The sequence below is a fragment of the Arachis hypogaea genome, chromosome 11 (assembly GCF_003086295.3).
Source record: "Arachis hypogaea cultivar Tifrunner chromosome 11, arahy.Tifrunner.gnm2.J5K5, whole genome shotgun sequence".
NCBI classification, from domain to species: Eukaryota; Viridiplantae; Streptophyta; class Magnoliopsida; order Fabales; family Fabaceae; genus Arachis; species Arachis hypogaea.
In genome coordinates this window covers 140,018,145-140,033,607 of record NC_092046.1, presented here as the reverse complement: position 1 = coordinate 140,033,607, position 15,463 = coordinate 140,018,145, and the positions used below count along the sequence as shown (strand labels likewise).

General features: G+C 41.1%; 1 protein-coding gene across 1 annotated transcript; it reads left to right on the top strand.

Moving 5' to 3' along the window:
• Positions 1-1,166: 1,166 nt before the first annotated feature.
• LOC112723005 (probable UDP-glucosyl transferase 73B6) lies at positions 1,167-3,550 on the top strand. Its single transcript, XM_025774223.3, has one exon. The coding sequence runs from the start codon at positions 1,826-1,828 to the stop codon at positions 3,263-3,265; it is 1,440 nt and encodes a 479-aa protein (XP_025630008.1). The 5' UTR covers positions 1,167-1,825; the 3' UTR covers positions 3,266-3,550.
• The last annotated feature ends 11,913 nt before the right edge of the window (positions 3,551-15,463 follow it).

The following is a 15,463-nucleotide window of genomic DNA, read 5'->3' as shown; positions in this document are numbered from 1 at the left end:
AATCAACCATCCGGTTACATACTGAAGTAACCATCCAAGTAAATAAGCTCAAAACATTGATAAATAACAACCATCCAACACATTACTAAAGTAACCATCCAATAAGTATCAACCAAACATCAACAATGATCAGCTAGTTTACGTCACATTGCATGAAAAGGTCCGCACGGAGAGGGAAAAAATTTAAAATTTTTCTGCTATATCAACAAGATTACCAAACTTTTTCGACCATTCCTGCGCTAAAGTTAAATCAATTACAACAATCTCAACCAACATCATATTTCACATGCTCCAGGATACTAAAATTGCACCTAATGCTTTCTTACCTATTAGAATCAATCATATCAGTAGCAAAATCTGTCTATAGTACAACATGCAACAACGATGACGAATCGTGAATGAACAACTCAACCCACTCACCGTGGATGATTAGCATAGTTCTGGTTATGATGTTCGTGGTGGTCCCAGGGAATGGCCAACGATCAGAAGGCGAAATTTCTAGGCTCGGATCCTCCGCTGCGACCAGTGTGACGGGGATGCTGGAGACCACGACGTTCGAGCGAGGAGAATGGGCGCTGCTGCTCGGTTCGCGGGGACGGCTACAGTTCGGGTCGAAGGCGTTGCACGCGGAGGCTGGGCTGCAGTGACGATGAGATGTGTAATGGCAACAGGACGAAGGACCTGAGGCTAGCAAGGAAGGATGCTCACGAAGAAGTGTCACTGTCCGGGATTGCAGGTTTCGGCGCACACGGCTGGACGGCGTCCGGGATCTGTGAAACAAATGGAAGGGTTTTGGGGGGAGAGGCTAACCGTGAGAGCCAAAAGGATTTGGGTTAATGGGAAAAAAATTGAAATTGGAATAAATTGATGGTAGAATAAATTAAAACTGAACAGCCCATTAGAAATTAAAATAAATTAAAATTAATTTATTCTTTTAATTTAAATTGGGCCAAAATAAATAGTCTATTGTAGCCATTATATAATATATACGTACTTTATTGTCTTCCTAATGGGACTTACTTCCGAAAATTCTTCGATACCAATTAGAATAATCATTCTTGTAATCCCCGACACTACCAACTTTAAAATTGATACTTTTAATTTGCTGTCTTTTCATATTCAAAATTGTCATGCTTTGTGACGGGCGTTGAACACAACACATTTTTCAAACTTATGCTGTTGCTTTTGTTTTTTTCAGATTCTGCTGTCTGTAGAAAATAATAGTAATTAGTAAAATAATTAACACTATTATGTTGCTTATTAGAGGCTATGAATAATGATGCATTTTGTCTTTCTGTTAACTTCCAACAAATTTGAGATGTAGATTTAAAAAATGGAAGGCCAAATTTATTACATGAGAAAGTCTATGAGATTAATAATTTTATTAAAATTTGATCAGTATTTAATGATAAAAAAATATAAATAATTTTATACTATAAAATATAATTTCACATTATTAAAATCACTAATAATAACTAATTAATAACTACAAATTATAAAATTTGCTATCCATAGGCTTCCACTTTATTACATATTACTTTGTTATAAAATTATTCAACAATAATAATGAACACCGAAATGCTGTACCCTATATGTTGTTGAACAAAAATATCTAGATATATGAAACCTTATATAATCATAGGAAATAATTGAGAATATAAAATTTTCCAATCTCGATAAAAACGTCATCCTCCATAATCCATATGGTATATATGTTAATTGTTAAGCATCAAGGTTGCTTCGACTTGAAGTTGAAGGGAAAGCGAAATTGAAAAAAGAACGAGAAACTAAGAAAGCTTGGAAGAAGTTTCCGGTAGCGAAAATAATGGAAGAAGAGCAGCCACTCAAAATCTACTTCATCCCCTTCCTTGCCGCCGGTCACATGATCCCTCACTGCGACATAGCAAGACTCTTTGCCTCACGTGGTCATCACGTGACCATCATCACCACCCCTGCCAACTCCCAAATCATCCGCAATTCCATTCCTCACCACCCCAACTTCGCCGTCCACACCGTCCACTTCCCTTCCCAAGAGGTAGGCCTTCCCGACGGCCTTGAGAGCCTCTCCACCGTAACCGACATGGTCAACCTCTACAAGGTCTACCAAGCCACCACCATGCTCCGCGACCCTATTGAGGACTTCGTGGGGAACCACCCACCGGATTGCATCGTCGGCGACTTCATGTTCCCGTGGGTGGACGACTTGGCTAACAAGCTTCGCATCCCAAGGTTTGCCTTCAATGGCTTCTGCCTCTTTTCCCTCTGCGCCATTGAATCACTGAAAGCTCATCCTATTCCTCTCGATGCTTCTCCACCGTTTCTCCTCCACGGTCTTCCTCACCCTGTCACTCTAAAAACAGCCCCGCCAACGAACATAAAAGAGGTGTTGGATGCGATGATAGAGATAGAGCTCAGAAGCAATGGACTAATAGTCAACAACTTCGCAGAGCTCGACGGAGAAGAGTACATCCAGTACTACGAGAGAACAACGGGACACAAGGCATGGCATCTTGGACCTGCGTGTCTTCTTCACAGAACCGTTGAAGAAAAAGCGCAGAGAGGACAGAAGAGCGTGTTGAGCGCTCACAAGTGTATGAGCTGGCTCGATTCCAAGAAACAAAATTCGGTGGTTTACATATGCTTTGGGAGTCTCTGCTGCTTCCCGGATAACCAGCTTTATGAGATAGCATGCGCGGTGGAAGCATCGGGTTGCGAGTTCGTGTGGGTGGTGCCGGAGAAGAAGGGAAAGGAGAATGAGGAAGAGGAAGAGAAACAGAAGTGGCTGCCAAAGGGGTTTGAGGAAAGGAATTCAAAGAAGGGAATGATTATAAGAGGGTGGGCCCCGCAGGTTCTGATATTGGAACACCCTGCTGTAGGAGCGTTTGTTACCCACTGTGGGTGGAATTCCACCGTGGAAGCCGTTAGTGCTGGGGTGCCAATGATAACGTGGCCGGTGCATGGTGAACAATTCTATAATGAGAAGCTGGTAAGTGATGTGCGTGGAATCGGAGTGGAGGTTGGGGCGGATGAGTGGGGGACTATTGGGTTTGGGGAGAGAGAGAAGTTGGTTGGAAGAGAAGACATTGAGAGGGCCCTCAGGAGGTTGATGGACGGTGGCGATGAAGCTCAAGAAATCAGAGGGCGCACAAAGGAGTTTGGGAAGAAGGCTCGAGTTGCCGTTCAAGAAGGTGGATCGTCTTACAATAATTTGACGGCTCTGATTGATGAACTTAAACGGTTGAGATGCTGTAAGACAACACCATAATTATTGTGTGCCAAATTTTCATTATTAATAGGACCACACATTAAGAAGCAAAATCCAATATGTGCTCTGTCACGTTGGATTGTATGGATAGTCAAGAAGCAAGTGGATTCCATGCAGATCTTTCCTTTTCCTGCTTGTAATGTTAGTAGAGTCGAAGCAAGGATATTGACCAACTAAAATCAAAACAAGTCTTCCTTGGTCTATTTGGATCAAAAGGTTTGGAGTAATATAGCGATATTGTTATGTAAGTGTATTATTTCTTGATTAAAACAATTTTTATGTTCCCTTGTCTCTCTTTTAATTGATAAATTTGTAACCATTATTTATGAAATTTATATAACTAAATTAAGTGCGTTTAATACACCAGATCACATAGTACAAAAAGACAAAAAATTTATCGTATTTAGTAGTTGTTTGTGAATTTTTGGAATGTTAAGATTCAATGTTCTCCGAGTTGATAAGTTTTATGATTTTCGATTCGGAATGACCTGCAAAAATATTCTAATATATTCAAGTCAGAACGAATAGAATGAATAGGAGAAATAGGAATGATAGAAATAAGTGTTATATTTGGTTCTGCTTTATATAGACTTGATTCTCTATCTTATCTTCTTGTTGGTTAGAATACGAAAAATCTTAAGAATTTAAAAATAAAAAAACTACCAAAAGTGTACATAATGTTAATGTTTCGTAGCTATAAAAGATGGTTTCATATGACAAAAGTATTTAACTCTAATTTTTTGTTATTTTTTAATAAAATTTTTAAATTATTCTCACAAGATGGTTTCATATGACAAAAGTATTTAACTCTAATTTTTTGTTATTTTTTAATAAAATTTTTAAATTATTCTCACCCTCATCTTCAACTCACTTTTCTAATCTTCTATAACCCAATTTACATGTTTAAAATCTTTGTCATCGAGTCTAAAACTACTTCTATAATAGATCAGGCCAAAATTAATGGTGGTGGTGGTGGTAAAGGACTTTGATTCTGGCAGAGAAATACAGTATGGTGGGCTCTTTTTCATTTTTTCACCACATTTTTCCACACAAAAAAATTCTCCAAATTAAAAATTGTTTCTATATGATTTTTTCTCTGATTCTTTATTGGTATTAGTTGATTCTATTGTTAATCTTGGCATTGCAATCCTCTGTTGCGCTACTATCCAGAACTCCCACCATAAAAGTTTATTTTATCTGTCCCCAAAAACATAACATCATTATTCAATTTGGTGTCAGCACCGTAGCCACCGTCAGAAAGAAGCTCCGTTGCCTACCGCACGTCTTTAGCCGCGTTCTGGAGCTCTTGTTCAGTCCAATGCTGATGTTGCCATCAAAGAGACCTCTGATTGCTTTTGCTTTGTTACCGAGACCAAAGAGGAAGATGAAAAGGTTGGAGGCGGTGGAGGTAGCGGTGACACCGGCAACGCCGAGACGGAGGAGGGTGCCAGCGAGGGTGGCTTGCGTGAGAAAGTGGGTGATGCTTTGCGGCGAGTTAGAGGTCTCCGAAGTGACCGAGGAAGACCATGGAGACGATGGAGCAAGAGTAGAAAATGAAGGCTGTGAGTACGATGAAAAAGGCCATGAGAAGGAAGGATTTGGGTGGGATGGGGAAGGACGGATTTGAGTGTGATGGGAAAGGCTAGGAAAAGGCCAATGGAGTTGAGTAGAAAATTAATGAGAGATTTGTGGCGATGGAGTTGAGGTTGAAGGTGGGGGTAGTTTAGGAATTTTAATAAAAAATAACAAAAAATTAGGGTTTGGATACTTTTGTTATACGAAACCCATCTTTCATGGGTACATCGTCAATTTCCTTACTTTATGAGTACTTTTGTCAGTATTCATAAACTTAATGGGTACTTTTGGTAGTTTTTCCTTTAAAAATCTGTTAAAATTGTGCTGAGTTGACACGAGGTTTTGGACCTTGAGCCTGCTCTGAAGCTAAGGGCTCCACAGCATTTTGGGCTGTCAGACTTGGAAATTGGATTTGTAATAATGGTATTTTGGTAAACCCAAGGTATTAAAAATCAGACCGATCATCGAACTGTTTTAGTTACTGATTTATTGATTTATTGGTCTAACCGGTTCAACATGGTTCAACTGAAAAAAAAATTATAATAAAATAATAAATAAATATCTTAAAATATAATTTAGTCTAATATAAATCTTAAAATGTCTTCTAAATTTAAAACACTACATAAAATATCATCAACTAAAGGCTTATGAACTTATTTAAGTATAAACTCAAAATTTAAACACAAAAAATAAAAAACAAAACAATTTAACTCTCCAACAGCACATCACTACGCAAAGAAATTACAAAATGCTATATAACTAAAATCAATAAATCATGAAGACAGCCACCGTCTAAGCATAATTAAGTCACAAAATAGTAAAACAGAAATACAAACACAAAACAGCAGTAGTTCAGTTTCCAACTGCACATCACTAAGCAAAAAAATTACAAAATCCTACATAACTGAAATCAATAAATCATGAAGATGGTCACCATCTAAGTATAATTAAGTCACAAAACAGTAAAACACAAACATAAAATAGCAGCAATTCAGTATCCAGTAGCACATCACTATGCAAATGGCAAAGAAATCACAAAATCCTACAAACTGAAATCAATAAATCATGAAGACAGTCACCATCTAAGCATAATTAAGTCACAAAACAGCAAAACATAAACACAAACACACACAAAATGGTCACAATTCAATTTTCAGCAGTACACCACTATGCAAAAAAATCACAAAACACAAAACATCAGCACAAAAATCACAAAACACAAAACATCAGCACAACAACAACACATCAGAACAGAACAGTCAGAACTAATCAATAATCAAATAATCAACTAATTATTCAATAAAATCATAAAACATCCAATAATCAATTAATCGTCCTATAATACCGAAGTAATCAGTGTATATTATTACTATCTTTGAATAAATAATAAACGACTATATAAAAAATAGCTTATAAAAAAGTTAGTTTGTATTCAGATTTTTAGTTCTAAAAGTATTTATTTTAAAAGAAATATAATAAAAAAAATTATTATAAAAAAATTATTTTTTTTTAATTTCTCTATAAATTCGTATAACTTCTTAAAAAATTATAATTTAATTTTAAAAATTATACTAAATATTAATACTATTATTTTTTATAAATTAAAAATTAAAAATAAAATTATTTTTAAAATTTTTCAAACGCCCCTTAACAGGACCACACATTAAGAAGCAAAATCCAATATGTGCTCTGTCACGTTGGATTGTTGTATCTTGTATGGATAGTCAAGAAGCAAGTGGATTCCATGCAGACCTTTCCTTTTCCTGCTTGTAACGTTAGTAGAGTCGAAGCAAGGATTTTGACCAACTAAAATCAAAACAAGTCTTCCTTGGTCTATTTGGATCAAAAGGTTTGGAGTAATATAGTGATATTATTATGTAAGTGTATTATTTCTCGATTAAAACATTTTTTATGTTCCCTTGTCTCTCTTTTAATAGATAAATTTGTAACAATTATTTATGAAATTTATATAACTAAATTAAATACGTTTAATACACCAGATCACATCATACAAAAAGATCAAAAAAAAAAAAAAAAATCATATTTAATAATTATTTGTTATTTATCTGAAATTTTAAAATTTGATATTCTCCGAGTTGATAAATTTTATAATTTTTGATTTGGGATGACCTACAAAAATATTCTAACATTTAAATCAGAATAAATATAAAAAAATAAAAGTAATAAAAATAAGTGAGTGCCAAAAACATTTTTAACTACCTTTTATATAGATTTGGTCCTCTATCTTATTTTCTAGTTGGTTAGTCTTCATACCCTGGGTCGAACTGTCCGATCTGGGATGTTTAGCGACAAAGCGACCGACCTTTTCAGGTCAAACCGTCCGACCTCTTCTCAAAGAGGTCGGCCAAATTGCCAGGAAAGCCCAATAAAGGGCCTAAATAGAGGAACGCGGCCCAAATCATAAGGCAGCCCAAGCCTATAAGAGATAAAGGTGGTTCCCTTGAAGATAAGATGACCTCGCTCAAAGATAAGATAAAGATAACTATTCATACCCTGGGTCGAGCTACCCGACCCGGGATGATTGGCGATAAAGCGACCGACCTCTTCAGGTCAGACTATCCGACCTCTTCTAAAAGAGCTCGGCCAAATCGACAAGAAAGCCCAATAAAGGGGCCAAATAGAGGAACACGACCCAAATTCAAAGGCAGTCCAAGCCTATAGAGATAAGGGCGGTTCCCTTGAAGATAAGCTGACCTCAACTCAAAGATAAAGATAAGATAGGATAACTAACTTATCTTATCTAAAAAGGTCACTCAACACCATTATAAATACACTGGAGCACCCAGGTATAACTCATACTCTGATTCTACTAAAAAACCTGTCTAATACCCATGCTAACTTAAGCATCGGAGTCTCTTACAGGTACCTCCCACCCTCCGGTGGCCAAGGATCAGCAGTGCAGCAAGTCCAACAAGTCGGACACAACAGCTCCGGCCGCCACCAGCCGACCGGTCACGCTATCTCCGACCAGTACAGGAAATCTCATCCGAGATCGACCTCCAGTTTCAGGTAACCTTCGGAACATTGGCGCCGTTGCCGGGGACCTGGAAGTCATCCCATCACCATGGCGGACAACCATAACAACGACCACGATTCAGGTCTGGAAGAGAGAACACCGCACAAGAACGCGGATGTCACGCTACAAGACACTCCGGAAATCAACAAAGACAAAGACTCGCCAAATTCAGGGGCAATAGAAGCGCTCCTAGATCGCCTAAAACAACTGGAAAAAGAAACTCAACAACAACGGGAAATCGGAAGGAATCTACAAAGAGAGATGCGGCGACATCGGGAGTTGGAAGAAAAACTACAGCAATTAGAAGCCGATCTCAAATTAAAAGCCCCCGGGCCAATCTCGAAGAAAATTCACGCAAAGAGCAAGACCCGTTCACCAGGAAAATCATGAAAACCAAAATTCCAAAAGACTTCAAACTCCCGGATATGACCCTGTATGATGGCACCACGGATCCCAACCACCACCTCAGTAACTTCAGAAGCAGAATGTACCTCACTGACGCCCCAGATGCTGTTCGCTGCAAAGCCTTCCCAACAACTCTCACAAAGACAGCCATTCGATGGTTCGACAACCTACCCCCAAAGTCCATCTCAAGCTTTGATGACCTAGCTAAAAAATTCCTAGCCAGATTCTCCATTTAGAAAGATAAAGCCAAGCACGCCCCCAGTTTACTAGGGATCAAACAAGGAGATCGGGAGAGCCTTCGTAACTATATGGAGAGATTCAACAAAACATGCATGGACATACAAAGTTTACCCACAGAGGCTGCCATCATGGGACTCATCAACGGCCTACGAGAAGGGCCCTTCAGCCAATCTATATCAAAAAAGTACCCGACCTCCTTGGATGAAGTGCATGAATGAGCAGAAAAATACATCAACATGGAAGAAAACGCTCGGTTAGGAGAGACCTCCAAATCGGGGGCCTCTTACCGAGATAGAGACAAGGAATCCAAGAGGAAAGAAGATCGAATATTGCGAATACCATCGAGTCCGAGGACACTCCACAAACGAATGTTTCGACTTAAAAAATATCATAGAAAAATTGGTGAGAAAAGGAAAGTTAGATCGATTCTTGGCCACCCGAGATGATGATCAAAGAAAGAGACGAAGGGATGAAGACACCGAACGAACAGAACGATCACCTCGGACACCAGAAAGACATGTCCACATGATACATGGCGGATTCACAGCAGGTGGGATCTCCAAATCCTCTCGCAAAAGATATCTCAAAGAAGTATATCATGTCGAAGGAAAGGAGGAAGCACTCAACATCCCGGCAATAACATTCACTAAAGAGGACGCATCCGGCGTCATCGCAGGACACGACGATCCCATGGTCATCACCATCATATTAGCAAACGCCAACCTACACCGCACCTTAATAGATCAAGGGAGTTCTGCCGACATCTTATTCAAAACAGCCTTTGATAAACTTGGCTTAGAAGAAAAAGAACTTCAAGCATATCCAAACAGTCTGTTTGGACTAGGAGACACCCCGGTTCGACCACTAGGATACATACCACTACATACAACCTTCGAAAAAGGGAACCAATCCAGGACCCTCAAAATAGATTACATCGTGCTCGACGTAAGTTCAGCTTACAATGCTCTCATAGGTCGGACAACACTCAACCAACTCGGCGTGATAGTCTCGACCCCACACCTATGTATGAAATTCCCAACACCAAAGGGGATAGCCACGATAAAAGCATCTCAAAAAATGGCACGTCGCTGTTACAACGAAAGCCTAAACCTCAGAGGCAAAGGAGAAGAGTTCCACACAATCGAGCTGGGCGGAGTTCAATGACGAGAAGAACTTCGTCCCCAGCCAGAGGGCGAGATAGAAAAGATTCAGATCGGGGACACCTCGGAAAAAATAACTAATATCGGCACAATCCTAAAAGGAGACTCAAAGGAATTACTAATACAATTATTTCGAGATAACGTCGATCTCTTCGCATGGAAAGCCGCAGATATGCCAGGCATAGACCCTAAGTTGATGTGTCATAAGTTGGCGGTCTATCCAGGATCTCGGCCGGTACAGCAGAGACGAAGAAAACTTGGGCCAGAGCGATCCCAGGCTATGGAAGAACAAGTACAGGCACTACTGGAAGCAGGATTCATAAGAGAAGTCAAATATCCACTATGGCTAGCCAACGTTGTCTTGGTGAAAAAATCAAATGGAAAGTGGCGAATGTGCACCGATTACACCGATCTCAACAAGGCTTGTCCAAAAGACCCTTACCCACTCCCAAATATCGACGCTCTGGTAGACGCTTCCTCTGGATATAAATATCTCTCGTTTATGGACGCATACTCGGGATACAACCAGATCCCCATGTACCCACCAGATCAAGAAAAGACCTCGTTCCTAACACCAAAAGCAAACTACTGCTACATTGTGATGCCTTTCGGTCTCAAGAACGCAGGAGCTACTTATCAAAGGCTAATGAATAAAGTCTTCTTGGATGACATCGGAAAGATCATGGAAGTCTACGTGGACGACATGCTAATAAAAACACAAACTGAAGAGACATTATTGTCCGACCTGGCCCAAGTATTCGACACCATAAAGAAGCATGACATGCGACTCAATCCAGCAAAATGCACCTTTGCGGTAGAAGCAGGAAAATTCTTAGGTTTCATGCTCACACAAAGAGGAATTGAAGCAAATCCAGACAAATGTAGCGCCATACTCAACATGAAGAGCCCAACCTGTGTCAAAGAAGTACAGCAACTCAACGGGAGATTGGCAGCCCTATCCCGATTCTTAGCAGGAGCTGCGATAAGATCTCTCCCCTTCTATGCTACTTTAAGAAAGGGAAGGCAGTTCGAGTGGACGATAGAATGTGAGCAAGCCTTCCAAGACTTTAAAAAGTTCTTAGGACGGCCACCTATCCTCTTCCGACCACGAAAAGGAAAACCACTCATATTATATCTCACAGTAGGAAGCCGGGCAGTAGCGTCAGCACTAGTCAGGGAAGACGAAAACGGACAACAACCCGTCTACTTCATTAGTAAAGCACTACAGGGATCCGAGCTGAACTATCAGAAAATAGAAAAATTTGCATATACTCTCATTCTAACATCTAGACGACTCCGCCCTTACTTCCAGGCCTACACCATCAAAGTTCGCACTAACCAGCCCTTGAAAGGAATGTTGCAGAAAATAGATTTAGTAGGTAGAATTCTACAATGGGCAGTCGAGCTGTCAGAGTTCGACCTCCAATATGAAGCTCGAACGGCCATTAAGTCACAATATCTGGCCGACTTTATCGCAGAATTCACAGATGCCCTGGAAACCCTCACAGAGTGGAATCTCTATGGGGACAGTTCTTCAAATAAAACTGGAAGCGGCGCAGGAGTGATAATAGAAAGCAACCAGGGAACCCAAGTTGAGCTCTCCCTCAAGTTCGGGTTCCCGGCTTCAAATAACCAGGCAGAATACGAAGCACTGCTAGCTGGTTTGAAGCTGGCTGAAGAGGTTGGAGCTCGGAAACTCAACATCTACAGCGATTCGCAAGTTGTCACATCACAAATAACAGGGAGCTACCAAGCCAAAGATCCCATCATGAAAAGGTATTTGGATAAAACCAAGCAACAGCTCGGACAAATCGGGGAATATAAGATATACCACATACCCCGAGAACAAAATGCCCGAGCTGACGCACTCTCGAAACTAGCCAGCACCAAACCAGGGGGCAACAATAGAAGCCTCATCCAGGAAATGTTACAGAACCCGTCAATCTCGGAAGAGGAAAAAGTCCTAGCCATAACAAGCCAGGACCAAGGATGGATGACTCCCATAATTAACTACCTCAGAGCAGGAACACTTCCCACAGAAGAAAAAGAGGCAAAAAGGCTAAAAAGGGAGGCACAGTACTACACCATTATAAACAACATCCTGTACAAAAGAGGGATCTCAGTACCATTACTGAAATGCGTACTGACCTCCCACACAAAGAAAGTGTTAGAAGAAGTACCACGGCGGCATTTGTGGCAATCATCTCGGAGCACGAGCTCTCGCCAAAAAAGTACTCCGGGCGGGGTTTTATTGGCCAACTCTACAGAAAGAAGCTACAGAAATTGTAAAGATCTGCCTACCATGTCAGAAACATGCCAACTTTCACATCGCCCCGCCAGAAGAGCTCATCAGCATAACTTCGCCTTGGCCGTTTGCAAGGTGGGGGCTCGACCTTCTTGGCCCCTTCCCCCAGGGGTCAGGACAAGTTAAATTTCTCAAAGTAGGGGTAGACTATTTTACAAAGTGGATCGAGGCAGAGCCCCTAGCCAACGCCACCGCTCAAAGAAGCCGGAAATTCCTATATAGAAACATTGTCACAAGGTTCGGGTTTCCATATTCAATAACCACAGACAATGGCACTCAATTCACAGATGCAGGCTTCAAAAAACTAGTAGCCGACTTAAATATAAAGCATCAGTACACCTCCGTGGAACATCCACAAGCCAATGGACAGGCCGAAGCTGCCAACAAAGTCATATTGGCCAGATTAAAACGGAGATTACAAGATGCAAAAGAAGCTTGGGCAGAAGAGCTTCCATAGGTCCTATGGGCATATCGAACGACGCCACACTCCACCACGAAGGAATCCCCCTTCCGGTTAGCATACGGAATAGAGGAAATGATTCCAGTAGAAATTGAGGAAGGATCGCCTAGAGTAGTTCATTACAATGAGGGAGCAAACTCCCAACTTCAGAGGGAAGAGCTCGACTTACTACCTGAAATCCAAGAAAGAGCTCGGATCAGGGAAGAAGCTCTAAAGCGCCGAATGGCTTCCAGATATAATCAAAGGGTAGTGCCAAGAAGTTTTGCAGAAAATGATCTCATCCTAATCCGAAATGATATCAGAACAACTCGACCAGGAGAAGGAAAGCTAGCAGCAAACTGGAAATGACCCTACCAAGTCGTAGAAGTACTTGGGAAGGGCTACTACGGACTGTCCGAACTCGATGGACGAGAGCTTCCTAGATCATGGCACGCTTGCAACCTAAGAAGGTACTACAGTTAGGAAGGTAACAGATCTCATTATTGGATGCACTCTTTTTCCTGAAAAGGTTTTTTAATGAGGCACCAAGTTGAGACCCAGACACTATCCGACTTAAAGGGATAAAAAAAAATTCCCACATGTATATATTTGCACTTTTACTGTGAATAAAGTTTATTTAGATATTCTACAAAGAATTCAAGACGCATTAATCTGAAGAATTTATCGTCCGATTATAAAGCGACAGGTCGGCAGAAAGTGAAAAAAAATTTCACTACACGACCACGATAAAAATAAACCGTCCGATAAAGGTGAAAGCGCGATTCACCCAAAGGACGATCCAAAGATGCCAACCACTTTCTACAAATCGGCAAAGATGAACACAGAATAATGTAAGAAGTTATCGAAAGCAATCCAAAAAAGAACCTGACGAGGTCTTACAGATAGCTAAAATAATAACTTAAAGACTGGCCGACGTCCAGAAGTCGGACCAAGTCAACCCAAGTTATAAGTAAACCCTGGAAAGAGGTTTGGCCAACCCTATTAAAGAGGATTACTTTAACTTAGAAGGGCTCGACCTAACAAAGTCAGCCCAAAATAAAAAGGTTATAAAAGTAATCCCTGAAAGAGACCTGACAAAGGTCCAAGAAAGAGGATTACAAAAATAACCTAGAAAGAGAGATCGACCTAACGAAGTCGGTCTCCTAAATACGGAAAGTTATAAAAGTAATCCCTGAAAGAGACCTGACCAAGGTCCAAGAAAGAGGATTACAAAATAACTTAGAAGAGATCGACATAAAGAAGTCGGTCTCCTACAACGGAAAGTTATAAAATTAATCCCTGAAAAAGACCTGACCAAGGTCCAAGAAAGAGGATTACGAAATAACTTAGAAGAAATCGACATAAAGAAGTCGGTCTCCTACAACGGAAAGTTATAAAAGTAATCCCTGAAAGAGACCTGACAAAGGTCCAAGAAAGAGGATTACGAAATAACTTAGAAGAGATCGATATAAAGAAGTCGGTCTCCTACAACGGAAAGTTATAAAAGTAATCCCTGAAAGAGACCTGACAGAGGTCCAAGAAAGAGGATTACGAAGTAACTTAGAAGAAATCGACATAAAGAAGTTGGTCTCCCACAAACCGGTTATAAAAGTAATCTCTAAAAGAGACCTGACCAAGGTCCAAAAAAGAAGATTACTTTAAATAATTGAAAAAGATTGACATCGGTCGACTACTTGGAAAAGGACAAAGAAGTGGGCATGGATTGCTAAATCGGATCCACGCATCGACAACAAACCAGTTCAAAGAAGCTAAGCAAACAAGCCCTCAAAGAAGCTAAGACAGGCGCAAGCAAGTGTGACATAAAAGCCTCAGGGTCAGACCCAAAAGCTCAGAAGCTATTCATTGTGTTTTTAAATAATGTTGCTAAACAAGCAACCAGAAAGAGTGTCAACAAAATAAACCAAAGAGTTTTAAAGCCCACAAGCCGGGCCAACTACAAAAAAATCCAAAATGAACCAGCTAAAGGTTAGAAGGCTTCTTAGCAGCATCAGTCTGAGGAGAAGGAGGGCGAGCCTGGAGAGGAACAGCATCCACAGTACCATCGTCCCAGTTTAAAATCTGACAGTCAGGATCAGAAGCGGGAGGGTCGACCTTGGCAGGAGGAACAGTAGGCGCTGACACCTTGGCAGAAGACACAGGGAGGGGATCGACCTCATCATCATCATCCCCATCATTAGGGACAATCTTGCCATCCCTGACAATGTTGTCCAGGCTAAAGGGAGTGAGATCGGCCTCGGGAGCAATAACCCGAACTTGCTCCTTCAAGTTCTCGTAAGCAGCAGTCACGCTGCCAACGAGATGACTTTGGAGCTCAGAATAATCTTCCCGAACATTGTCGAGCTCCCCCCTCAGACGCAACATCCCCCGATAGGATGTAACGTGACGATCCTTGTGCATCATGGCTGTGTCCTCAGCCAACCTCAAAGAAGCTGCCAGTGATTGAGAACTCACCTTCTCGTTCTCTAAGTCCTTCTCCAGCTTGGCTACCTTTATCTCAAGTTCCTCCTTCAACTCCCTCACCCGATCAAACTCTTGTTTTGCCTCCTCCATAAACGCTTTAGTGGCTTGGAGAGGGAGATTCTGAGCAGTCCGATATATGGCAGCCATCATATATGCCATCTTTACGTGATTTCGGGCCATAAATTCCAAGTGATGGAGGATGGACACATCATCCGTCGAGAGGGAGCCATAGGGACCGATTTGCTGATCCACAAACTCAATGGCATTAAAATCAGGAGCATCGAGGTCAAAGGGCTCGGCTGTTTTTTGTTTTTTATTGGGAGGAGCAACAGATGGAGCGGCAGAAGTGGGGTGAGGATCCACCAAACGGACTCGGGGTGTAGGGACCACCTTCTTCACCCCAGGAGAACTCGGCACTGATGGCTTCTCGCGTATTTGGGAGGACCCCTCCCCAGCCGCCTTGGCCGCAATATTCCTGGCAGAAGTCGCCCTTTGCGCCCTCTTAAAAGCTTTCATAGCTTCATTATTCTTCATTGCCTCTGCAAATAAAACAGAA